At 35.2% G+C, this 27,383-nt stretch overlaps 1 protein-coding gene across 14 annotated transcripts in view; it reads right to left on the minus strand.

The window, feature by feature from the left end:
• LOC138700172 (integrin alpha-PS3-like) overlaps positions 1-27,383 on the minus strand; it is a 268,831-nt gene that overhangs the window by 163,380 nt on the left and 78,068 nt on the right. For 11 of the 14 annotated variants that reach the window (XM_069826584.1, XM_069826591.1, XM_069826583.1 and 8 more), the window contains 2 exons: positions 23,381-23,429; positions 19,687-19,785 (listed from right to left, as the gene is read on the minus strand). In XM_069826584.1, the coding sequence (XP_069682685.1) occupies positions 19,687-19,785; positions 23,381-23,429 (148 nt within the window). The remainder of the gene's footprint in view (positions 1-19,686; positions 19,786-23,380; positions 23,430-27,383) is intronic. The other 3 variants (XM_069826588.1, XM_069826587.1, XM_069826582.1) reach the window with 1 other exon arrangement.

Genomic DNA, 27,383 nt, shown 5'->3' on the forward strand with positions numbered 1-27,383 from the left:
CACTTTTCCTTCTTCTGGGGTGAATATTAGTTTGTATTAGTCTGTAAAATTGTATCAGTTTCTTTTGTTTCTGGCCAAGTGGAAAAGAAGGCCTGATAGCCTTAATTTCGCCAGAATAAATAAATATCATTATTATTGTTGGACGTCCAGGACTCTTCTGATGTTTGCCTTTCAATTTTAGCTTAATCGTATTTCTGGGAATTCTGTAATGTTGTGAAGCTGCCCTTTGTGTTCTTAGTCCTGTCCTGATGTCCTATAGGCATTGTTCAAGGTCTTCCTTTGTGTAATTTGCTTATGTGCAAGCCCCTAATCCCTTAATATATTGTGGCGCCATGTTGGAAAATCTGGTTGCCTCGGAAGTTGCGCACGCATCTAGTGCAAGGGAAGGCGAGGGGAGACGAAACTCGAGCTTCGTAAGGCGCTATAGTGCAGTGCTTGGCGACATGGAGCAGAGGGAGCAGGGGGGAACATCTAGAAATGTATCCCTCTGGAAGGTTAGCAAAACCACTCGAACCGAAGATTCGAGAACGTGTGATTTAATAAATAAGAGTGCGAGCAGCCTTCGAAGTCAGTTAGTGAGTCAGCTGCGAGAGAGCTAGCTAGTCTTCAAGTCTTGAAGCAAGGTGAACCTGAGTTCGACGTGCAATGAACTTGAGTAGGTCCGCAACTGTGGCAGCGTCCAGGCTAGTGTGGCGTATCCAGAAGTCTTGGGTTCGAGGTGCAATGAACTGTATCTGGAAGTCTTGGGTTCGAAGTGCAGTGAACTTTATCTGGAAATCTTGGGTTCGACGTACAGTGAACTTGAGTGAGTGAGCGAGCTAGAAGAACTAGCCAAGGCGAACGAACTGTGAACTGAGAACTGACAGTTTTTGTTTCGTACATAGTGCTTTGTGAACATCAGTTGAAATTAGGAGTACATTGTTGTTCTTCTCAATAATACACGTGAATTGTCATTGTCGTTCAGTGGAGTGCAATAACGACTGCTGTGTTGAGTGGAATGCCCATTGTTGACGGGTGTGTGATTAAAGTTAGAAATAAAAGTCACATCATTGTTGAATAAAAGTTACAATATGTTATTAGCATTCTTCTTACATGACAAGCCACATAAAAAGAACGAAATAAGCAATAAATTACTTTGCAGATTAATATTTTAACTAATACAAACACTTCGGAAAACGTATTATTTGTCTTTCTTGTATTAAATTTTATATTATCTTATTAACATGTTTCAGCCTGCTATTGACCATCATCAGAACTGGTTGTTGCTGGTCTTGGCGCCTTTTGTTTTGTTTCCTGTGGGAGTGTGTTTGTGTAGTGTAATGTGGAGTCAAAAGGCGCCAAGACCAGGAACAACCAGTTCTGATGATGGCCAATAGCAGGCTGAAACATGTTAATAAGGTAATATAAAATTTAACACAAGAAAAACTAATACGTTTTCCGAAGTGATATAATGTTAAAAGTTGTGTAATCAAGATGTATAATACAAACACGTTAAAATTGATGGGGCAACTTTATCTCAGGGGTAAAGATACCTTATAAATAAACTGAAAAGATATCACTTTGTTTCGGATGAAATTACAAGGGAAAACATAAAAGTCAAACATAGTTTTCTATGTATTCGGCACATATTTATAATATGTTAAGACACTTAGCTGATTTTTATCACTTAATTTGTAAATTGATATGATCTAACAGCTAATGCACTAATGAGTGTGCTACACTCTTGCGGTAAATCTGATAAACTTAAAATGCACTGAATATGTACACTTAACGGCAAAAAGAATGGGCCGCCGACAATTTCTACATAACATTGTGCATGCTCGTCTCGTCAAAGCCGTAGTTCACCAGGTAACACATAATTAAACTATTTAAATTTGCTGCATTTTGTTTAAGAGTTTAAAATATGTTAATAGAGAGTTAATTCTAGATACATCAGGGCCTCTGAAGAGTGAAATAATAATAAAATTGATAAATACAAAATCAACCGAAGTGAATATGAACAGGAAAAACACATATTATACCAAAACGATATTAACATCTCAGTAGCTTAAGTCGTTGCGGCATTGGCCTCTTCAGTGAGTTAACAGTAGTAGCTCAAGGTTCGAATCTCCTACAATCTTGTTTTTTTAATTACAAATTTGACATCATATATGTCTCGCAAAGCTACATTTATGTCGTGATATCTCTTAGAATATTCCCAAACTCTAATAAATAATAATCCTCCCTCTCTCTTTCAAGCAATATACTCTTGCCCGTTAATAAAATGTTCTGTCTCGTCATTACGCTTGAAGATGGCAGAGAGACAACTCTGTCAACAAGGCCCTGGTTCTCGTAGGTCATTCTGCATCGATGGCGGCCAGAGAAATTGGAGTCCCACTGTCAACTGTTAAGGGGTGGGCTAAATTTCTTATTGAGAATGGTGAAGTTGTGAATCGTCCCATTCCTAGTTGGCCGCGCATGGGGAAGATGATGCCATGTTATTGAGAGAAGTTGACAACCACCCCTTTAGAACTGCCTTTCAACTCAAGATGGCGTCCAACTTTCCAGGTTTCCCACACACTATGAGGAGATGTTTTAGAGAGTGTGTCATACGGTGTCGTCGAGCTGTGAGAAGATAAAATTTGATGATGGAGCATGCCGTGGACCTTCTAGAGTGTTACTCTCTGACAGGACTTCGATTGGAGAAATGTCATTTTCTCCGACGAGGTAATTGTCTCCAGTAACAACGATAGTCCTGCCCTAGTTTATCGTATGGATGACCAACGATACGATAAAAGCTTCGTGAAATTACTTAATAGGTCAGGTCGCGTGAGCATCGCGTGTTGGGGGTGGATGTCATACGATGAGGCAGGACTTCTGGAACACATCCACGGTCGGTTTACGGCAGAAGTCTACAAACACATTAAGGCAAATGTAATGATTCCTTCTGCCCGAGAACGATATCCACAAGGAACACTTTCCTTCCAGCAGGATAATCACCCGGTACACACCACCAACCGGATTCAAAGATGGTTTACGAGGAGGCAGTCGACTGTTCTCCAAAATCACCAGATATGAATCCGATTCAAAATTTGTGGGCTACAGTTAAATGGATCCCACGCTCTAATTGGGCAGAACAACCACCCGTTTGGACAGCTGACGAATTGTGGGACAAAGTTCTAGATGCGTGGGAGGAGGTGGCCATGAATTTAACCTGTTCCATAATCTTGTGGACTCCATGCCACGCAGAATAAGGGCAGTTGTTGACGTAGGTGGTCTCTGGACGAGATATTAGTCCCCATCATAGGTCTTTTTTGTTAATATATTAACAAATTATTTTGTTTTTTGTTAATTTAATTATTTATTTATGTTTGATATGCGTCCGGTTTTTTTAGGTAGTGAAACAAGTATTTTTGTTTATACAGGCCAGGTCTCGCCTATCAAAGCCCACCAGTGATGGGCAATAATATATTTACAAGGTGGGCATAACGAAGCTTATAAACAAATGCCATTTCACATTTAAACTAATAAATTAATTAAAAACTAAAATAAAAAAATATTATTTTACTGTACTGGGAGGCGAATGCATAACCTCTGCTATGGGTGTCAGACATCCTACCACTGGGCCACATACAGCTCGTAAGGTCGTCTACATTGCAGGCAGACGACTTTCAATGAAGAGACACCACAGCAGTGCGTTACGTTTACACGAGTGAACTGTGCGATAGAACTTAACATTTCTATCGACCAAGAGTCGGCCCATTCTTTTTGCCGTAAGTGTACATAATACTATCACCTATAGGTCAATTAAACAAATATTTTAGTATCTGAAGTCAGGTGGCAGATATAAAAATTCAAAACTTATATTTTGTTTGGACCAAAGTTATACCAAAAGGGCTAATGTTGCCCCATTTGGAGGTATGCCATACCAATATTAGCATACTAATTTGGACTAATAAAATAGTCAACAATAGATCCGGACTGGTAGAAAGATTCAAGCCAACAGACCAGACATACTCCTTTTCAACAAGAACAAACAAGAAGTCTTAATAATAGACATAGCAGTATCCCTACATCACAACCTACAACACACATATGCACAAAAAATCAAGTACCAGAATATGGAATTAGCCACAGAAATCAAGGACATGTGGAAGGACACCCGAATCGCCATACATCCAATAATAGTCTCAACCAATGGCATCATACCGAATACAGCAGCTACATTCTCTACATCTGCAACATATTTTACCACTGCTTCAAAAATAGTAATTTTAAACACATGTCACATTGTCCGATGTTTCCTAAATGCTGAATAATTTGTGATACTTGATGTAATTCTGTATCATTAAGCCATACACTATTTTTTCTAATATAAAAATTAACTAATAATAATAATAATAATAATAATAATAATAATAATAATAATAATAATAATAGTAGTAATAATCATCATCATCAAATGCTCTTCGGGTTAGGCCATTGGGCCTGTTCCGTCTCCTGGATGATAATAATAATAATAATAACAATAATAATAATAATAATAATAATAATAATAATAATAATAATAATATTGTAACAACATTCCTAATATGTAAACTATCAAGTACATCACGAATAGCCAAGCTGTACTCATAAATAGGTGTTGATAGTGTGCCGTTTATATTTCGGCACGTCAGTTTCTCCTTTCCATTTCTTTCCTTTTCTTCTATCCTTATCCCTTTCTCTGTTTGTTCTAGTTCTTCTTGCTCTTCATAGATGGCCTGTAGTTTGTTCCTTTCTGATCTAGTCTTATTTCTTTTATATAGGTGGCTTACTTCTCTCATCTTTCTGTTTTTCCGTATTCTCTGGTTCTGTTCCTATAGCCTGTGATTAGTTGAAACCGCGGGAGCAGTTATTATTTTACAATAACGTTTGCTAATTGGTTAAGATCGAGGGAGCAGTTATTTTATTATAGCGCTTGCTGATTGGTTGAGACAGTGGCGCCAGTTTATATTTTGCCTGTGTGGCCAGTGATTGTTTTAGTGTAGTGTCTGTCTGATGGTGGACGGCGTGCTAGCTGGATGTGTACACGTTGGTGTGGGAACCTGCGATCGGATTGCGGAAGAGTGATTATTTGAGTGTAGCGTCTGTCTGGTGGTGGACAGCGTGCTAGCTGGATGTGTACACGTTGGTGTGGGAACCTGCGATCGGATCGCGGAAGAGTGATTATTTGAGAGTAGCGTCTGTCTGGTGGTGGGCGCCGTGCTAGCTGGATGTGTACACGTTGTAGAGGGAACCTGCGATAGGATCGCGGAAGAAATAAGTCTCGGTGGTGGGCAGCGTACAGGCCAGGAGTGTGTCGACAGTTTCTGTTACGTACACGTTGTTGCGGGAACCTACGATTGGATCGTGGAAGAAAGACTGATAGAGGATGGTAATGTTTTACTCCCGAGGTCGGGAAGTTATATTCAGTCATTTGATGTGCTAACTATATTGAACTGGATTCGATTTTCTGCTTAGCTATCGGGCAGTCAACTCTGTTTAAATACCGATCGGTATTTTATTTGCTGTTCTGGTGTCTCAAGCTGTGATGTAACTAATAGTCAACCGCGGGCTACTAGAAGTTTTATTGCCTTATTCTGGAACGTTTTACTTAGAGATTTCACCAATAAACTTTGTACGAGTATGGAATTCAAAATGGAGGCTTTCATTGTTGTGTGACGTGTGAGGGGTGTCCATTTTCAGTGTAACGATTATATGTGTGTTAAGTATTGGTTATGAGTGAGGTGAGTCGACAAGATGGATGCCAACAAAGAGGAATTACCATTCATGTAAGGTAACCAGTTGGGTTTAACATTACGCTGTGACACATATATATATATATATATATATATATATATATATATATATAGTCTGTGTGACGCTATTATTTGGTTTATTTTAAATAAATGTCTGTCTTTAACGTAGGCAATGTGTGTTGTCACTTAATTACCTCGGCGAACTGATTACCATCCTGATCATAACATTTCATGGCAGGGTTATTTGGTATAATTATTATGATATTTATCATTTATTCCACCGATCAAAAGTTCTACCAGACCCAGCGGTGGTGCAATAGTTACATAAACTAGTCCAATTTGGAAGGAAAATTAATTTGATCCTGCTTTAAACAAGTATTATTGTATCGCAAATGAGGAAATATAATGTTAGTAATTTTGAAATTTATTTATTCTTTTCTGAAGTAGCCTACTTATGACTCGCTACTGAGCTTGCAAGATCACTGAAACCTATACCTATTTATTAAAATATGCCATTTCATTCCAGATTTTTAAGAATGTATGAATTTATCATTTATATTTTTCACGCAATATCTAATGAGGTCATCGCTCTGGGTGGTGCAGTAGGTATAGTGTGCTTAAATACGACAGGCTCATGTCAGCATATTTACTGGCATGTAAAAGAACTCCAGTGGGACAAAATTCCGGCACACCAGTGACACTGATATAATCTCGGCAGTTGCGAGCATCATTAAACGAACCATAATTTAATTTTAATCTAGAGAGCTCAAGTAAATGATCAGTTATGATTCTCCAATTATTTTTTTAAGAATACCTTGATGTCGAATACAAAACGAAGTACTTTTTTTTTTACTCAATGCCATTAATACTAATCAGACATCAGTTAAGAATTTATAAAATACTGCACATAAACGAGGAATTTATCTGTTTCCAACATTGCCTATTCTGCAACAAATTTTATGTCAAACTTGTCGACAGTGAAACATTTTCCATGTGAGCAGAGTAATGACTAGAGTCAGGAAGTTAGGAAAAATGTTTTTTAAACTGAGTAGCTTTACGAAAGAGTTTAATAGAGAAAAACATGTTTCCGCATACTTCAGGATGGTAGGGCCAGTTTTCATTTTGCTTTTTTTTGTCTGTTTTATTTTTGTTGCCTATTTTAAGTTTTAGTGTTTTATTTTGCCTTTCTTTTTACATTTAATAGTTATTTTATGCTATTATGTACATATTAAATAATTGGTATGCAAGGTAAAAATTAACTGCGAATATATTAAAAGTATAAATGAAAACAATTTTTAATTCCATAAATGAAGCACCAATTACAAAAATTAAACGATATTTTCGTATAATGAAAATCTCACTCCATATAAATACATTTAAATTTTTTGTGCCGGCATGGCTACAAACCAAACCTAAGCTGATAAGTCACCCGAGAGGATTGGTATGATTGTTTACTGCTATTATATCTCATAACCCAAGGCAGTTGGTTTCTCTCGTCTCAGAGGTTCAGTTTCTACAGATTCCAAGAAAACAGAATGCAGAGAGGGGAAAAAAAATAAATTCTCTGATAGGTCGAATTGTATTGAAAGTGATTAGTAGGACTGGGACATTAGTTTGGCCTATTGTTAATGATATGAGTCTATCCACAACAGCATGTTTTACGAAGGTCACTCCAAAAATAATGCACTACATTTATTTAAAAATTATATTTTTATCCTACAGCTTTGCTGTTTTCACAGAATGTAGATACATCCTTTAGGAACAAAATGTCACTTTTCCACATAATCCCCATCCCTTTCAACTGCCTTACGCCACCTTGGACCGAGGGCCTGTATACCCGCAAGGTGAAAGTCTGGACCAACATGTCTGAGCCACTCTTTAGCAGCGTGCACAAGGAAGTCATCATCTTCAAACCTCGTTACGTGAAGGGATTCTTTCAGTTTACTAAAGAGATGGTAATCGCATGATGCCAGATCATGACTGTAAGGCGAATGTTTCAGTGTTGTCCATCCAAGTTTTTAATCTGGTCTGTGGTCTTGTGACTGACATGTGGCCGTGTGTTGTCATGCAATAGCAGAACATCCTGCTTCTCTCGATGTGGTCGAACACAATTCAGTCGAGCTTGAAGTTTCTTGAAAGTTACCATATATACGTCAGAATTAATGGTGATTCTGTGTGGCATGATGTCCACAAGCAAGAGTACTTCTGAATTGAAAAACACAGTGGCCATAACTTTCCCTGCCGAAGGCGCAGTTTTGAATTTCATTTTCTTTGGTGAATTTGCATGATGCCACTCCATTGCCTGCCTCTTTGTCTCCTGTTCAAAATGGTGGAGCCACGTTTCAACTCCTGTCACAATTCTTGCAAGAAAGTCATCTCCACCATTCTCATATTGGTCCAAAAATTCGCTGCACACTGTTTTTCGGGTTTCTTTGTGGGCTTCTGTCAACATCCCCAGAACCCACCTGGCACAAACATTTTTAACCCCAACTGTTTCAATATTCTGCACACACTTCTCCTATTCCAACTTGGAGTGACAATTCTTTCACTGTTACGCGTTTGTCAGCCACAACCATGTTGTTAATGCTCTGCACATTGTCAGGACTTCGTGCAGTACAGAGTCTGCCACTGTGAGGAGTATCCCGAATATTGGTGTGCCCTCTTTCACCAGATAATCTGCTTGCCCACCGACTAATCGTACTGCGATCGACAGTTGCATCTCCATACAACTTTTCAACCTCTTGTTAATGTTTTCCACTGTCTCGTTATCATAGCATAGGAACTCGATAACAGAATGTTGCTTCTCACGAATGTCAAGTACAGCAACCATCTTGAAAGAGTGCTATCATGGTGCCACTCACGGGAATAACTTAAATTAAATTTGAATACAAGTGGGAAGGATGTTTCTATGACCTCCATAAACTGCAAATGTGTGGAATAAAAAATAAATGAAAAAAAAAATGTTCCGCAATACTTTTGGAATGACCCTTGTAAGTATGTTCTAATCACTTCGGTGGAAGTATAACCATCTTTTTCCATGATAAAAACATTCTCTCTGACAGGCAGCTGACTATAAAGGCATCCCCACACAGACGCGAAATATTCATAGCAGTGGTGAATGTTTCGCTTCGCAAAGTTGTCACTGTCTCAGTGTACATTGTGGTATATGAGCGTGCCCACACTAACGCGAAAGTATCGTCGGACGGCTGCGAATCAGCAGCGTTGAAATTTAGATTCGCTGCCTGCGTGGTTTTTTTCTCTGCCGCTGCGAATTTTATGTTGGCGTTCTATGAGAAATTGTAAAGAAACATCCAGTTTTATATGATTTATTCTAGAGGATTACAAGTAAGGAAAAAGGGCAATATGAGATGCAATCCAATTCGAATTAAATGAAAGTGGTAAGTTATTCACATCTTTAACATATCTTAAGAGAAAAATTCTAGCCTACGGCCTGTCTATAAGCAATAATTTCATATTCGCATCTTTGTTGCCTTATATCAGTCCTTCAGAATATCATAGCATTGCTTAGTACAGAAATGTATTTCTAGAGAACCTACATATATGAACTTTGTGTCATTTAACATCTTACTAAGGTTTCATAGCTCAAAGTTAATAATTTTCTTAGTTTAGGAAAGGTTTCATTCTTAAAAACAAGTATATAAGCCTAAATTTAATAGCAATTTTTTGTCAAAACTAATCTCATTAATATTTTATTCCTATGAAATACTCTAGGAACTTTTATAGTAGCTAGTATAGAAGAGTTGTTTCAATGAACATAAATAGGCCTATTAATTCTTTCATTAACCCTTCGGGATTCGCACAGTATTTCCTAACATTAGTACTCGCGTTTGGTGTCACTACAGCTTAATCAATAATAATAATCAATGTTTTAGACTTAATATGTTTATTTGATTATGCGATATTTGTCTACATAATGTTAAAATAACCGACTTGCAATTAATTTCTAAATATTAAACATAATATTATAGGATTGTTGTTTAATCAACTGTCCGAAGACAGGTCTGAACCTCACAAATGATACCAAGAAGGCACCACTTATGAGGCAACTAGGCCAGGAGATAATTGAGTAGGGTGGCCAGTTCCTTTCCCCCTCCATTGCATACATCGCTGAAAAAAATAGCAAGAATCTACACCTAACAGATCCTGCTTCATCAAGTCGTCTTTGTAGTTCATGCACAGATAGAGAATAGACTTACACATAAACAGAATAATTTTATTAATTACTAGCCATACCCATGTGCTCCGCTGCACCCGTTAGAAATAAATATAAAGTAATTACATAATTAAAATGGGACATTTGATCCAGGGAACATTCGTGTTTGATAGAAGGATAAATCGTTTAATATGCTACTTAATTTAAATTGTGTTTAAATAATTAAAATGCGATCATTTCGTTCCAGAGAGCACTCATTTGGTGCAATGACATGTTTCTTAATTGTTATTACATGCAACCATAGTTTAATGAACATTGACATCATTTAGATTTAATGCCTATACTTTATTTTACTTGCTATATGTTTCCATTGAATTATGGTAATAACTTAATTTTAACCCTTCTTTTCTACTTATTCAGTAAATGACGTTTGGCCCACTATGGTTCTGAACCCTTCAAATAACTTAAATTATATTATATAATATTACATATTATATTATACAGGGTGCGGCATTTAACGTTTCCCATTTTAAGTTGGCGATTCTGTTCACACTGTTGGTAAAACATGTTTGCAAACACAGGAATTCGGTGTAGCAAAGCCTTGGATTTAGTTAGCCACATCCCAACACAGGGATTCGGTGTAGCAAAGCCTTTAGTTAACCATGGAACGTTGGCCAGTGCAACAGCGCATTTTCTGTGTTGAACAGTTTGTTCCAACCAAGTCAATTGTTGCTGTCCAGCGCGAGTCTAGGCGGATTTTTGGTGATAATCAACGTGGAGTTGCACCATCACGAAAAATAATCAGTGTGTGGGTGCGTCAGTGGCGTGAAACGGGATCGGTTCAAAACAAAGCTCGAGTTCGTCAGAAAACGGCGCGGACTCCTGATAATATCGAACGTGTGAGAACGGCTCTGCAGAGAAGTCCGTATCGTTTCGTGCAGCGTAACTGGAACATTCAGCGCCTGTGGTTTCAACAGGATGGAGCCACATCCCATACAGCACGTGTTTCAATGAACACACTTCGTGCTGCTTTCCCTGGGCGACTTGTCTCCAGATTAGGTGACATTCAGTGGCCCTCTGTTTCCCCTGATCTCACTGTACCACACCTCTTTTTGTGGGGGTATCTTAAGAGTAAGGTCTACGGTCGTATCCTTCATGACATCGAGGACCTTAAAACCGCGATTCGTGAAGAAATTGCTGGTGTTACACCTGAAACATTGCGGCGAGTAATGGCCGGTGTACAGGGAAGATTGCAACAATGCATTGACGCGAATGGAGGACATCTTAAAGACATTATTTTCAAAACATAAGATGTACTGTAATTCCAAGATTATAATGGTTGTAAACTGATTAATTTCTTGTAATTTACTTGTAAACTAAATAAGTTATGGGGATTTGAAAATAGGAAATGTTAAATGCCGCACTCTGTATTATATTATATTATATTACATTACATTATACTGTATTATAGCAGAAGTTACTGTAATAACATTATAGCATTATGTCCATCTAGAGAAACTACACTTTCCAATGGTGAAATAATAATTAATTATACAAATCGGTTAATTTAGCTTCCGATAATACTTCATACAAACACAGAAATATTCTCTGTAGGCTATCTTTCATAGCTTTCGATTGTTGCTGTCCAAGGCTCCTTATATATGAAGTCATTTGTTTTTTATTTCATTATAAGGCCTTAGATGGCAGTTATTTTAATTTTAAAACTCATTTAGCTCATTAAATATCAGTCCTATCAAAATTTTTGAAGGAATAAAACTTATCGCAAATTATTTTTAAAGAAACTTTTGTTATGTAACATTTTTCACAAAAATCAATAATAAGAGAGATATTTCGATTTAATTCAGGCCCCCTTATAACTCCCCTTTTAAATAATGTATTTTGAATGCCATACAGCCCAAAATCTAAGTTACTACGAACTTAATTTATATTCCAATTTTCATCGAAATCCATTCAGCCATTTTCGCGTGAAAAGGTAACAAACATACAGACAGACAGACAGACAGACATACATACAAACAAAAATTTCAAAAAAGCGATTTTCGGTTTCAGGGTGGTTAATTATATATGTTAGGACCAATTATTTGTGGAAAATCGAAAATTACCAGAAAAATGTCAGCTACAGATTTATTATTAGTATAGATTATACGCGAATATCGCTACTTGTGGGACAAACCCCTCCCAGATTTCAGACTTGGCATCATGTCTTGTCTTTCTTCTCTTGAAGGACCCATTGTAACAGAATCAAAGAAAAGTTAGAAAAGACGAGACGAAGTAGGGTCTTTTCTGTTTTCGAGATTTTGTTACATACTTAACACATGTGTATTGTGTACTATTTTTGCACGATCATATATTTAGAACTGCAAATACTGTATGAATTGTATGAAACTTTCTGCATTGAGAACGCATTTTAGTGAATGTAGCCATTATAGGGACTATATTCAAAGGAGTATTAGTTTGCTAAAGATTCAATAAATGTTAGTATGGTTTTCTTTTTGTATCTAATGATGAAAAAACCATGAAACATATGTTACTGAGAGAGTTTAGACGTATTACATTACATTATAATAGAAACGCGGACAATTAAAGTAAAATAATTGTTTCCAAATGAGAATGTATTGATTTCACAGCACTAAAATTATTTATATCATGTTAGGAGTTCATTGCACGTACTCTCATCAATTCCTAGGAAATTGCTAAATGATCGAGAGTCTTCCAATATCATCTCTCCGAGTAGGAATAAAAAAATATATTATCAATAAAGGATCTTTTATTTTAATTTCATTATTTTCAATTATTTATATGTGCTGGGATGGTAATTCATGTTATGAGGGATTGTCTGAATATTCGTTTCATAAGTAATTTTTCTTTCGGATATCTTTAACTTCTTGTTTCTGATGCACTTATTTTTTTTCTACGTGGACTTTACTTTCTCACCCACACTTCTTTCTTTTTTCCTATATGTTCTCTCCTCCAGAGCTAGAAGTTCTTTGACAATGTTTGCAATCGCAAGCACAACATCTAGGGCTGTCTAAATACTAGGTATCATCATTCTTCATTTTGATTCTTTTCTTTTAATAATTTAATTAAATGCATTCTAATATTTCAGTTACATTTATTTTAATACTATAATTACATTTATTTTAATATTTTGATTACATGTATTTAAAAATTTAATTGCATTATTTATATTTTAATATGTATTATTATATTTCAAAACACACAATTAAAACAATTTAAGTGATGGAAGTATTTTGTAATCGGATTTGAAATCAGAGCGAAGATTTCTGTTTTAACAGACAAGAGGTTGTCTTGAGTTCTTCACCTAGTGAAAATACTCTTTTCTTTAACATGCCGTAACTTGAAAATCAGTAAAGATTTTGAATAGTGGCAACTTTTAAAAGTAATTTCCACTCTTTCTTAACATTTCACTCGCTTTGGCTCCCCACCTAACGTGAAAAATAAAAAAAATTGCTGCTAACCACTTTAGAAGGTGTAAATGTCTATTTTGAACAGATCACTTCGAAGTTAGTATCCTTCTCCCCCCCCCCCCCCCGCGTTTTAAAACAATTTTGATTTCAAAATCTGTTCCATCCTTTCCTCAGACATTGACCTGCCAATCATAAAAATAACAGTGTGATTGATTGACTATCATAGAAGCTACGACATTTGGTCTCCGTCAGTGCTGTGTGGGGTAAAGTGCGAATTTCGTTGTCGCTGTATACGCAAAATATTCGCCACTGCCACGGCTGCGAATATTTCGCATTGATGTGGGGAGGCCTTAATAGTTTAGAACTTGGAAAAAAAACATTTTGTCGTAGCATGTAACGAGGAAAAATAAAAGTACTGAAGCATGATAGATAAATTTATTTTTAAAAAAGCCTATATTAAATTACTACTTTGATTATTTCATTGTATATTTTCGTAATTTTTCAATGTCTAGTTTTATTATTTTACTCCCATTTCCTAAATTTTAAGTATTTATTTTACTTGAAGCACGTAGAGAGATAGGTTTGGAGACATAAATCCCAAAAAGACAAAGTATATTATTATGTCTCGTAACCAGAATATTGTACGAAATGGAAATATAAAAATTCCAAAATTTATCCTTTGAAGAGGTGGAAAAATTCAAATATCTTGGAGCAACGGTGACAAATGAAGAGTCCACTGCAAGAATGATGGATGTCACTTTCTTGTTGAAAATGAACAAAGACTGTCAATGCATAGCTTAAGATATATAAAATGTACATAGAAAGTTATATGGCATTAACACTAATAGTCATTGTCCAGTAATGATCGGAAAATCACAGTTAAGCTTTGAGCACTAAGCATTTCAAACTTTGAATGGCTTTTCCTGAAAAATGTATTCCAAATGACATCCATCATTCTTGCAGTGGATTCTTCAAATATAAATGACACTCGGGAGGAAATTAAATGCAGAATAAATATAGGAAATGCCTGTTATTATTCGGTTGAGAAGCTTTTGTCATCCACTGCAAAAAAACTGAAAGTTAGAATTTATAAAACAGTTATATTACCGGTTGTTCTGTAAGGTTGTGAAACTTGGACTCTCACTTTGAGAGAGGAACAAAGGCAGCGGCGTAACGTTAGGGCCTGCAGGGCCTGCAATGCAGGCGGGCCCGGGGTTTTAAGGGGCCGCAAACACCATGGAACTGGTCAGATCATTATTCACGACGGTTTCATAGAATCGGACTGTGTTGTTGAATCCAGCACAGCTTTAAACAATGCTTGCCCTGTGCCCTTGCCGACAGCCGTGTCGTATAACACATACACGTGTGCGGCATCACTCTCAGTCCTCACAAAAGAGCAGTGCAAAGTTATTTTATTATAACGACATTAATTATAAAATTGTATTTTCTTGATGAATAGTGTACCTGAGATGGTTTTATGCACATTTTTTCTGAACGTTTAACTTTTGTTATACATTTATTCGACAACAATGGAATGGGTTTTCATCCAGATTTATAATGCCATAATTATCCAATAAAATGTTTGTGTAGTAATGATCAGTCAACTTTACTCAGTTTCGAAAAGCTCACTTTGTGGAAAGTTAATAATGTCAGTTGTGTGGTGGGTATGATATTTTTCCAACTTTATTTGAACAGTTTTTAATTTAATTTTGTTCGTACATTTTTCTGTGTTTTAATCGAGTAAATTATTATTAGAGAGTACAGACAGTGTAGTACTGTAGTTACTGAAAAATGAAACCATTTAAAGTTAAGTACGAACATCTAAGTGGTACAGAGAAAAGAAAAAAGAAGCGAGAGTTAGAAAAAGAAACAAACAATTTAGTGAAAATAAGTTTTTTTTTCGCTTCCTGGTCCTAGCAGTAGTGCTAGCTCAACAGTTACAAATGTTTGCAGTGCCACAAGTGAGTGCGCGTCTGAAATGAAAAGTGATATAGAAATAGATATTAGTAAAGAGAGCAAATGTAAAAGCATTATCGAAAAAGAAGATTATAACAAAATTGCCTTAAATGTAATTAGACCTACCAATACCGCAGTTGCAGAGTATTCAAATGATCGTGCAGATTATGAGTTAGAAGTAGATAATGAAACTTAAAAAGATCTTCATTAGACAAAATTCTTATCAGCCAGAGCCAGCGGGTCCTTTCCCTAAAGATCCTAAGCAGGATAACAGATCCTTTTCTACGAAATATTACGATAAATTTAAATTGACAGGGCAAAGAATTAGGAGAGAATGGTTGTGTTATTCAATTAAAAATGACTGTTTATTGTGAACCGTGTTGGTTCTTTGGACAGCAGAAGTCTCGTCTTCAGCTTGGATGGAAGGGGTCTGAGATTGGAGATGGTTAACCAAAAGTATAGTGCGATACAAAATTAGTTAAGCACATTTGAACGCATGTGTCATTTTCAATTTGTGGCGTAAGAAAAACACAGTTGACACAGGTATGGATTCAGAACTAAAGAAAAGTGAAAACATATAAAAACAGGTACTTGAGCAATCGTGAATGTGACGTTAACTCTGGCATCCAATAATCTAGTTTTTTGGGTACCGGTACATAGAGAACAAATTGAAAAATCAAACAGTGGAAACTTTTTAGCAATCATCGAACTTCTCGCAAAGTACAATCCTGTATTATGCGATCTCATAAATAAACCAAAATATACACAGAAGTACCTAAGCCCTTCTAAGCAAAATGAGTTAATAAATGCTTTATCCCGTGCAGTTGAAAAAGAAATTATTAATGACATTAAAGCTGTCCCATTCTTTTCAATAATTACAGATACAACACAGGACATAACAAAAAAGAACAATTAAGTCAGATATTCAGATACGTTACAGTTTCGCATGATGTAACTGGAAAGCCTTGTGAGTGAAGATAAATGAAAGCTTCTTAGGTTTTCGCGAAATAAAAGATCTAAGTGCATTAGGAATAGAGAAGGAAATACTCAGTGCAATAGACGAAAAGGGACTCTTATTACCTAAATGCCGTGGTCAGAGGTATGATGGTAGTGCCAATATGTTAGGCATATACAAAGGTGTCTGAACGAGAATTGAACAAAGACAAAGAACTGCAAAATATGTACACTGTGCAGCGCATAATTTAAATTTAGTACTTAACGATGCTGCATGTGGAATTCAAGAAGTTAGGTCCTTTTATGACACAGTGGAAATGTTGTATCTTTTCTTCAATCATAGTATTAAAAGATGGGAACGTGTATCTTTTTATATCTTAAAAAAACTTTGCCCAACACATTGGTCTTCGAGATACCAGTCTGTTAAAACCCTGATTTATGCTTATGTCAATGTACTTAAGGCTCTGTCAAAATTAATATTGATATCTAAAAAAGGGAAGAAAGAAAACAAGCTGCTGCTTTGAAAAACCAATTAGAGAAATTTCAATTCATTTTTCAAATAGTGTTGCAATCAAATATTCTAGAATGTACTAATCTAGCATCACAAATTATGCAATAGAAAAATGTAGAGCTTGATAAAGCGTGTTCTCTTATTCAGAATGCAGCGGACGGTGGGTTTGAAAGTTGAGGAGGCCAAGACATGAATGATGAGAATATGAAAATATAAGGCCTGTGACGTACCTCATTACCAAGCGCAGAATTTATAGATTTTAAGAAATTAAAATTAGGTTTTCCGATTTATGTTTTAGGATTTTAAATCTTATGTTTAGGAATTTACATGATTTTAGGGGAAAAAATAAATATAAACAACATACTGTTAATATATTACAACGGCTTGGTAAAGAATGCCACTCTTTGGGACACTTTAAGTTCTAACCTACGAATTAGGTCTTTTAGGTCATATTACATTTAAGAATGTTACTCTTTGCTACATAAAACGAACAAGAAAAACAATATTTCGAGAGTAACGAGATAGCAACAAAATTGATTCGAACCTAAGAATCCTGGGCTTGCTCATTACTATTACATAGCCTAATTGTACAGCAAATTAACTGGACGTTCCTCTTTCTTCGCAAACCGATCAAATAGGCCACAAGATACTGAATAACTGCTACTAGAAGAAGCCAGAGACAAATCTGCATTTGTTTCTAAACTCTCGATATATTTAAAATACTGTATAATTAAATACATCTCGTAACACAAAAGAATAAAATAACAAGAACACCCGCAAACAAGAGAAAATCTAACAACATAAATGAAAACTTTTACGCAGGGAGAGAAAACTAACAACACGTGACTCAATTTTCTAAAACCAAGAAGAGAGAAAGAGAGAAAGCTTCAGAATACAGCCGAAACTGGCCATTGACTACGCAGCACAATTGTCAGCGGTGGGTAGGACGTCTCCAAATCGGCTCCCTTCGCGCGTTCTAGTCAAGTTTAAACATCTTATTGGTTGAACTGCTGTTGTCATGGTTACCAGGAAGTAGCGTCATGTAGCCGACTCCTCTCTCCCGCTCTCACATAGACACTGCAGGCTGCTAGATGTCGACTATGTAGGTTTACAGCGCTATCTGTTATTTCTCAGTACGAATTATTTGTACTATGTACAGTATAGCGAGCGGGCATCACCAACAGAATGTGGTCGACTTTAAGTAACTTACATCTTAGTCGTAGTGAATAATAAAATTAATATAAAAGGAAAAATGTCCGTCATTTGCTGTAACTTGTCTGTGATCTTAATTCAGCTGAAATTATTACTGCCATATTGTGTTATGGTAAAATATTAGGGGAGGTTCGGCCTCCCTTGCCTCCCCTGAAAATCCGCCGCTGGACTGCAGCTGATCTTGTTACCGAAATAATTTTGAAGAAGCAATGTCATCAAGCTACATCTTTGGCAAATACCTGGGGCAGTAACCACAATTTGAAAATAAAAGAATTCGAAAAGTAAAAAAACATTTTGATGAATTGTGTCAGGATGAGTGGTTAGTAGATCCAAAGATATATTTCAGAACCACTGTTTTAATGGCTGTTTGGATATTATTGTAGCCCAATTAAAAACAGATGAGGGTATGCATAATGTTAACCATTTCTTCAAAATTATTTCCCCAAAATTTCTAACTTCTACTTCCGACGAAGAGATTCACAATGCAGCAGTGGTTCTTCAAAATGAATATCAGGAAGATTTATCAAGTGAATTCTCAGACCAGGTAGTAGGTTTCAGAAACGCTCTGAAAAAAGAAATAGCCTCGTTAACTTCTGTAGCTGAATTAACAAATCTATTAATAATAGAAAATTCAATCGTAGCTACTAGCATTCCAGACTTATGCATGACATTTTACCTATTTCTAACTATTCCGGTTACTGTTTCTTCGGACTAACGATCGTTTTCGAAGCTAAAACTTATAAAGAACTATCTGAGGAATTCTATGACCAAAGACAGACTTAGTGAGTTCAGCCTCCTCAGTATCGAATGTGAAAGGGCTAGATCCAATGATATCAGTGAAATCATCAATACCTTCACATCACAGAAAGCACGCTGCATGGTTCAGTTTTACTAGAGTTCAATGTGAGTACAGTAAAGTTTTATAAGTACAACAAACAGCAGATAGAAGTATATGCTTATTGATAGGCATACCCGCCTACTTAATTTCAATCACTGTTATTATTTGTTATTATTTTAATAATCTTCCAATAACGAATGATTAATCCCTTTGTTCTTATAACGTGGAGATATATCTTATTAAAGTTGAACTTCTATCTATTATATTTATGTTATTGTTAGTTATTGATAAGTTATACATTTGGGTGCACCGATGCATTTTATTTTAGGGGGCCCTAAATTTTATTTTTGCAGGTGGGCTCGTATCACAATTTTATGCCCCTGAACAAACGTTAAGGGTGTTTGAGAATAAGGTATTTAGGAAAAAAATTAGGGCTAAGAGGGTTCAAGTTACAGGAGAATGGAGAAAGTTACACAACGCAGAACTGCACACATTGTATTCTTCATCTGACATAATTAGAAACATTAAATCCAGACGTTTGAGATGGGAAAGGCATGTAACACATATGGGCAAATACAGAAATGCATATGGAGTGTTAGTTGGGAGGCAAAAGTGGAAAAAGACCTTTGGGAAGACCGAGACATAGATGGAAGGATAATATTAAAATGAATTTGAGGGAGGTGGGATATGATTGTAGAGACTGGATTAATCTTGCTCAGGATAGGGAGCGATGGCGGGCTTATGTGAGGGTGGCAATGAACCTCCAGGTTCCTTAAAAGCTATAAATAAGTAGTATGTACGTAATTAAGTAAGTTATGTGGTATATCACTGACCAAAATATCTTATCTTGCTAATTTTTTCTGGATCAAAAATGTGCGGTTTTTTAATCCAGGGGTTTTGAAGCTCATCTCGGATGTAACGAATAGCTGTGCCTGTAACATAGTAAGAAAGAAACACATATTTTATGAGCAACTTACATGTTTAAATAAACAAGAATTAGAAAAAAACTTCATGTACTGTTAGTATTAAACGTTGTCTTTAATGAAATTTAGTACACACACACACACACACACACATTATGATATATTCATTCTAGTCACAATGGCATTAATTACATTGCCCTATAAGTAATAAATTCTGTCGCATATATAATTGTAAGAACATTGTAATCCTGAAAGCACAAACCAGACATGTAGTATTGCTTATGTAATGGAGCATGTTGTCCAAATAAAGATTGAAAAAAAAAAAAACACACACACACTCACTATCTCTCTCTCTCTCCCTCTCTCTCTCTCTCTCTCTCTCTCTCTCTCATCTCTTATGTATTCAGCAGCGGATTTTCAGGGGAGGCAAGAAAGATATACTATGGCAGTATTCATTCCAGCTGAATTAAGATCATAAACAAGTTATAGCAAATGATGGACATTTTTCCTTTTAGAGTAGAGCATGGCGATTCCAATCACTTTTTCAATGCAGTTGAATACGATCGCATTTTATTTCAGGACAAGGCGCGCAAATTTTATATTGACAAGTGGCAACTACAGGTGGTCATTGAGAGAAACGTTTTGTTCAGAAAATTGCATTGGTGGTGGCAGTGGCGGTGGTGGCAGTGTCTATTGCCCAGGCACTTGGAAGTTCTCCATTCGCCTTCTAGCTTCCCAGTATAATTTAGAGTCTGAATCCAAAATATTTGATGCCAAAGCTGGACATTTTCGTAAACGTTTTTGATTCATCAAAGAGTCTTCTAGGTTACACAGGATCCATTTTGGTGAACCAAAAATTTCAATTTTAAACAGATGTGCTGCTAAACAGTCATGGCCAATTAGCATTCGAAATTTTGCTACTGCATCATGTCGAGGATAATCAGGTATATGTTCTTTTTCAGTAAGCAATACTGACCAAGATTTATTATTACTGTTTTCTTGAAATTTCTTTAGAATTTTGATTTGAAATTGTGTTTGTATGAATCATTTGGTACTGTGCTAAGATATCTTTTTCAAGGGTACTTGTAATATTTTAGTTCCTTTCTTTGCCAAACAATCTGCAATCTCATTGCTCATAATACCACAATGGGCAGGGATCTATTGGAGATACAGGGTTTATTTTGTTTTGTCAGTAAGTGTATGGATGATTGAATTTCTGCAATTTTGGAATTTATAGGAAGAGTGATTGAAGCTATGGCTTGGATTCCAGAAACTGAGTCGATAAATATACTGTAACAGCATTTTTTAACATACTAATTTGATAAATAAGTTCTGTTAATGCCTTGTTGATTGCTGCAATTTCTTCATCAAAGTGAATAGAAGGATTCCTTGCAGACAAATAAAAACTGAATAATTTGGAATATATTCCAGCCTCAGCTGGTTCATCATATTGATATTTGGAGCGTCTGTATAAATGTGTAATCAATCTGTGTTGGGGTAGAACGTATTTATAGTTTCAAGACCAACCTGTTTTAATTCAAGTGTAGACGATTCTTCCCTCTTCACTTCCTTAATTAAATTTGTATTATAATTTATACGGTATTGTAATATTGTAATGGTGATTTAGGTAACAGGAACTTTTCTGGTTTTAAATTAAAATTAAATAAATATCTTAATTTCTGAATTGTCTGTAGAAACCCATTTTGCATTTTCAATTTTCTGCATCTGAATTGGTAGCTTGACCAATGTGTGTCATATGGTAACCTTATCAGTCTTTCATATTGCAACAGCTATCTTTTATGGCTCTCCTCTTTTATGGGATAGTAGTTCTTTCTTATTATTTGCATTGCTGTTATTGGGGTAGATTTGACTGCACCAGTGAATAATCTCATAGCATTATTTTGTGCCACTTCCAATTTGTCAGTGGTTTTTGTTGATGCTATAAGTGAGTTTTCACATCCATAAAGAATTTGTGGTTCTATATATGTTTTAAGAACTAAGGAAGAGGCTAGTGAAGTGCTTTGTATGGAGTGTGGCATTGTAGGGGCAGAAACATGGACATTACGACGAAGTGAAGAGAAGCGAATAGAAGCATTTGAAATGTGGATATGTAGAAGAATGGAACATGTGAAGATGACAGACAGAATAAGAAATGAAGCTGTGTTGAAAAGAGTGGGTGAAGAAAGCATGATGCTGAAACTGATCAGGAAGAGGAAAAGGAATTGTTTGGGTCATTGGCTGAGAAGAAACTGCCTGCTGAAGGATGCACTGGAAGGAATGGTGAACAGGAGAAGAGTTCGGGGTAGAAGAAGATATCAGATGATAGACGGCATTAAGATATATGGATCATATGAGGAATCAAAGAGGAAGGCAGAAAATAGGAAAGACTGGAGGAAGCTGGGTTTGCAGTGAAAGACCTGCCCTTGGGCAGAACACTAAATGAATGAATATATGTTTCATAAGTTGTATTCAATACTGATCTTGAACACCCTCGCTTTATTCTTGCAAGTCTTTTGATACTACTAAGTATTTTAGATTTTGTTGTCGAGAGATTTTATGTCCATCTATTAGTAATTGAAAAGTTGGCAATTTATGACATAAGAAGAAAGTCTGATAAAAGGTGTTATTGATATTAAATAGTCATTTCATTAATTTCGCACCGAGTAGATAAGGATTTCAGAACTTCATTCATATGTTCTGTTAGCTTGTGTTGTTGATTATGAGGACTTGAAATCCATATAACCAGATCATCAGTATATATTGCACATTTAACAAATCTATTTTTACTAGATAATTCATAAGGTAGATCATTAATCATTATATTAAATAATATTGAGTAATGAGCCCTGGGGTAAACCTTTTCTGGACTGTCGAAATTTAGATATAGCTTCTCCATACTTTGTACAATATAATCTTTGATTAATAAAGTTGTATATCCATCGGAGTAATTTACCACCTATGCAAATAATAATAATAATAATAATAATAATAATAATAATAATAATAATAATAATAATAATAATAATAATAGTAGTAGTAGTAGTAATAGTAATAATAATAGTAATAATAATAGTAATAATAATAATAATAATAATAATAATAATAATAATAATAATTTGTCAGAAACCAGTGTGTATTTAATTTTTCAAGTAATTTTATTCTCTAAACTGATCCATAAGCATCTTTGGAGTAAACGCCTTCCATACAAAGTAAAGTACCAATAAATGCAACTTCTGACAGTGTCCACCGGAGGGTTTTTTCAGGTAGAGGGTGAAATTTCTTTCTTGCACACATGATGCAATGACTCTCAGTACCGTACAGTCGCAGCAACATATTTACTTATCTTGGTTTTAAAACATTACAATTTTTGCAATTTGTACGGAAGTTTTTACACATTTTCGATCCAAAAGAAGCACTACAAGTGGGATTTGGAAGCATTACAAGAGGGTAAAATTATACAGAATTATATATGAAATGTTCAGAGACAGTATAAAAAGACAGCATTATAAGCAGAAGCGTATTAACAAGGTTTTACTTTATATTATACAAAATAGTCTTGATCCACTACATACTACAGAAAGAATCATGCTAAGACTATACTCACCTTTCCAAATATAAACTCCTGGTGCACCAATCAAAAGTTCAGTTTTTTTCTGTAACAAGGAAAGTTCAAGATCAATATTAATTCCACAATTTGGGACATCTGGCCGACATCTACGGCTGACCGCTAGGATCCAGAATACAAAGCAGAGGTTAAATCAAATACTCTACAATGCTAACACCGGAAAGTTCACAGTATGACTCACCAGTGCTATCTAGCGGCAGGGATTGTAGGCAGCAGGGATGACGTGACGAATGGCGCGTTGTACTGTGATATGAGCTTTGTTCTTCAACAAACACATAATGTCCTAAGGATTATTCTCATTATAGTTCTAGCCTATCCAGTGTCAGTTAAAAGTGGAAATGTTTGTTCTATGTTTTGTAAAAACTATGCCTAGCAAAATATGTTAGATCTTTCTTCAGATTTCCAAAAGATAGAGATTGGGAGTATTCATGTAAACACTAGTAGAATATTACTTTTCTGTTATAAGATGATAATGAAGATTATATTATTATTATTATTATTATTATTATTATTATTATTATTAGTTTCTACTACCGGTACTACAGTTATTTGCTTTTGTCTTTTAGGTGTGTCAAGCTCATATAGACAGACGGTATTTAATGAGGTTTAATAGGGCACGTCAGCTACTATCGCTATTTGCGTCCTTATCTAAACCTCTTTAAAAACAAAACACAAACAATATCATAAGCAAAATGCGAGCACTAACTAAAAATGCTGTCAACAGTTCTAGACGAAACGTTTAAAATTATAGAGATGGAATATATTATGTACAAAAATCACAAAATATTTTCAGATCACTTTTGATTATCGGACTTCAATAACCATAATTCGAAACATTAGGAGTAAATAAAAATAGAATGTAATAAATTGGAAAAGTATACCGAAGTTTCAAATCAGTCGTAGGGCTGTTAAGTTTTAATACTCTGTTTTTAATAAGAGAGTGAAGATAATAGATTTTCCTCCACTGAATAACAGCTCCTTCTTCCGAAAATATGAGTCAAAATCAAAGCACAATGAAAGAATCGCGAATGTCCCAAATAAACATATTAGATCTTGGATCGAGGAAGCTACGGGTTTTCTTATATTAGACAGAAACGACAGACCATACTCCTCCATCGTATAATTAGATAGTGCATTAGCAAAGGCATATTCTCTGTGTTAACTGAAACTGTTACTAAACTGCATAAATCTACTTTAAATTGTTCATATAAAACACAATTTCTTTATAGTTTCTCCGTATAAAAAATTGAAAGTCTTTACTTTTTTAAATCCAAATAGTATGTCTTGAGATGTGTAACAAAAATGTGTATTGTTGATTTTTTAAAGAAAGTGAGTGGACTCATGTTTTTTCATAATAATGATTCAGGTAGTTATTCGGACAAATAATTTGCCTAGTCCTACATTTTAAAGTCATTATTAATATTTCACTAAATTACGATCATTTTTTTACGATGCAAGAAATCCTAAAAAATAAAAAATGGCTCAAGTGGAAATGACAGCTCTGAACACAGCATGTCCAAATGCCTATTTAATTAAAATTGTTCAAGATGATGAATTCATTAGTCAGAAGTGTACTTAAAAAGAAGGAAATGGGGAAACTATATTCCAGTTAGGATAAAAGTTTTGCCGCAACATTCCATTAATGTTCACCTCAAGGCTAAAGATTTCTAAGAATTAAATTATGTTTACCAACAGTTACATCTCTCAAAAATTGACTTCACGAATTTGGTATAGGCCCGGTATAAATCGTACCATTCTACAATTAATTATTAAAAATAAAATCCGATATTCTACCACTGAGTGAAAAAGTTGTAACTATTATTATTGAAGATAAAAGGTCTTTGAAGGAAAACAATTACTTATAATGGTAAAACAGACACTTTCAGAGATTCGTTGAATTAGGTATAGATAGGCCTAATCAACAAACTTCAACCGACATAAAAATTTCAGAAGTACCATTTGCAAATCAAGCACTGGTTTTCATTATTCGAGGAATGTGCAAACTTTTAAAGCAAACTACGTATAATTTATTTTCTATCAAAAGGTACCATGCCTGCAGAGATTTTAAAATCACATCTGCTTGATGTAAAAAATAAAATACAAAATACAGGCTTCATCCCTAAAGCAGCGACTGTGCCAGTAACTTCACTGACAAACATTTCAATAAGCTAATAAATTGTTACATCAAAAATAAAATGGATAACCATTAGCCAAGGAACGAAATAAGCGATGTATGAAAGTTTCTAAAGTCATGCACAACTAAATCATTTGAAAATACGAGAATTGTATCATTTCATTTCTATTCCAATAACTTTGTAACTTCTTATTAATTTAAAATGTTATGAACCTTGTGATTCTAAATAAAACTATTGATTTGCATTTTTTATTGACATCAAATGCACACCTCTCCGTTTTTTCTCACGTAACCTAGCACGCCCCAAGGAGTGTATAAACAATCCCAGCTGCTAGATAGCAGCACAGTCACTTTTCGCCGCCGCTTGCAATGCTAAACAGGCAAGCTTTCCAGTATTATTGTTATAGAGTATTTGGTTAAATTAAAAATAAGATACAATATGATTTGAGGAGAGAATACAGAACAATGATAAATTTAAAAATAAAGTATAATTTGATTTCGGAGAAACATGAGATGAAAGTACAATTAAGAGTAATGAAATGAAGTAAAAAAAATAATATTACGTAGTGTCATACAAGTGACTGTATAAAATGGACAATGAATCTCTCAATACCATTAGACAAATTTTATTAATGTCCTCATTAGAAAATTTAAGAGAAAGGAGAATGGTTTTGGTTAACTTAAATGAAGTTCCCCTAGCACCAAAAAGAAGTCCTTTCACTTCCAATGTATTAATATTCATTTTGTATCTCTCACTGAAGTGAGGAATACATGGATTGTAAATAGACTTCTTTTCATCTTTAACCCTTCTCTGGGCAACCAGGGTCCGTCGGGCCCTGGCACTACTATTTTTGTCAATAAAATTAAAACTATAATTTCTACCTACTTGAAATTTCATGACTTTGTTAATTTCTGTGTTTTTTATAGTTAGTGGGAAGGAAAATATTGTAGTATTTTGCACAAATGTTCTAGAACACTTTTATTTCTTTAAAGTCTTAACCGGGCATGCAGGGTCTATTGGACCATAGTATATTTTATTTGTTTTCCTCACTTCGTAACGAGGTTTCACTCTTTGAAACCATTCAGTGATAATCTGACGGCAATGGAATATTGGAAAAATTAATTGCGAAGCTCAACAATAATGACATTAAAAAAATGGACCAAGTATGCATTATAATAAATATAAATAAGTTAGTGTGAAGTTATGCTAGCCATAATACGGTGTAGTTTATAATAGAAAAAGTGACAATCTCTCACCTTTACTTTATTTTTATATGGGAGTAATTATTATGGAAAAGCCGAAGAAAGTCAAAGAAACAAAGATACGGTCTTTAGATGTTACAGTACATATATTTGAATGCATCTTAGTTATGCTGTTACACTGAAGAGTTGTAATTAGGTCAAATATTCTGACAGACTCAGCGTAAGTACTTGTGTGAAGAATCCATTCAGGATTTGCTTAGAGAACCTGACCTAAGAAAAGATGATCCAGACGATAACGCCGATAATAGCAAATTTGATCATCAGAGTGAAGCATCAGAAGTTAGTAATCATCATTTAGAGCCACCATATGACCCTGAAACCCCTCATGATGAGGATCTATCTATCAATGAGAAAAGCAGTTATCACCAATGTGATCCACAAGAGGTTAGTGTCGACCGTCTAGAACTAGGATATGGGGGGAAGCATTTGTTCAAACTGCTAATTTCTTTGGTAAAGATGGCACCATGTGGAACTCTCAGCCTTTTCCGACAGGCCGAGCTAGGGCTCACAATATTATCAAAGGGTCAATAAATAAAGTCACTCTTTCACCTGGGAAATCTATTGATGCCTTCAATTTTTATACTG

The sequence above is a fragment of the Periplaneta americana genome, chromosome 5, assembly GCF_040183065.1.
Source record: "Periplaneta americana isolate PAMFEO1 chromosome 5, P.americana_PAMFEO1_priV1, whole genome shotgun sequence".
Classification (NCBI taxonomy): Eukaryota; Metazoa; Arthropoda; class Insecta; order Blattodea; family Blattidae; genus Periplaneta; species Periplaneta americana.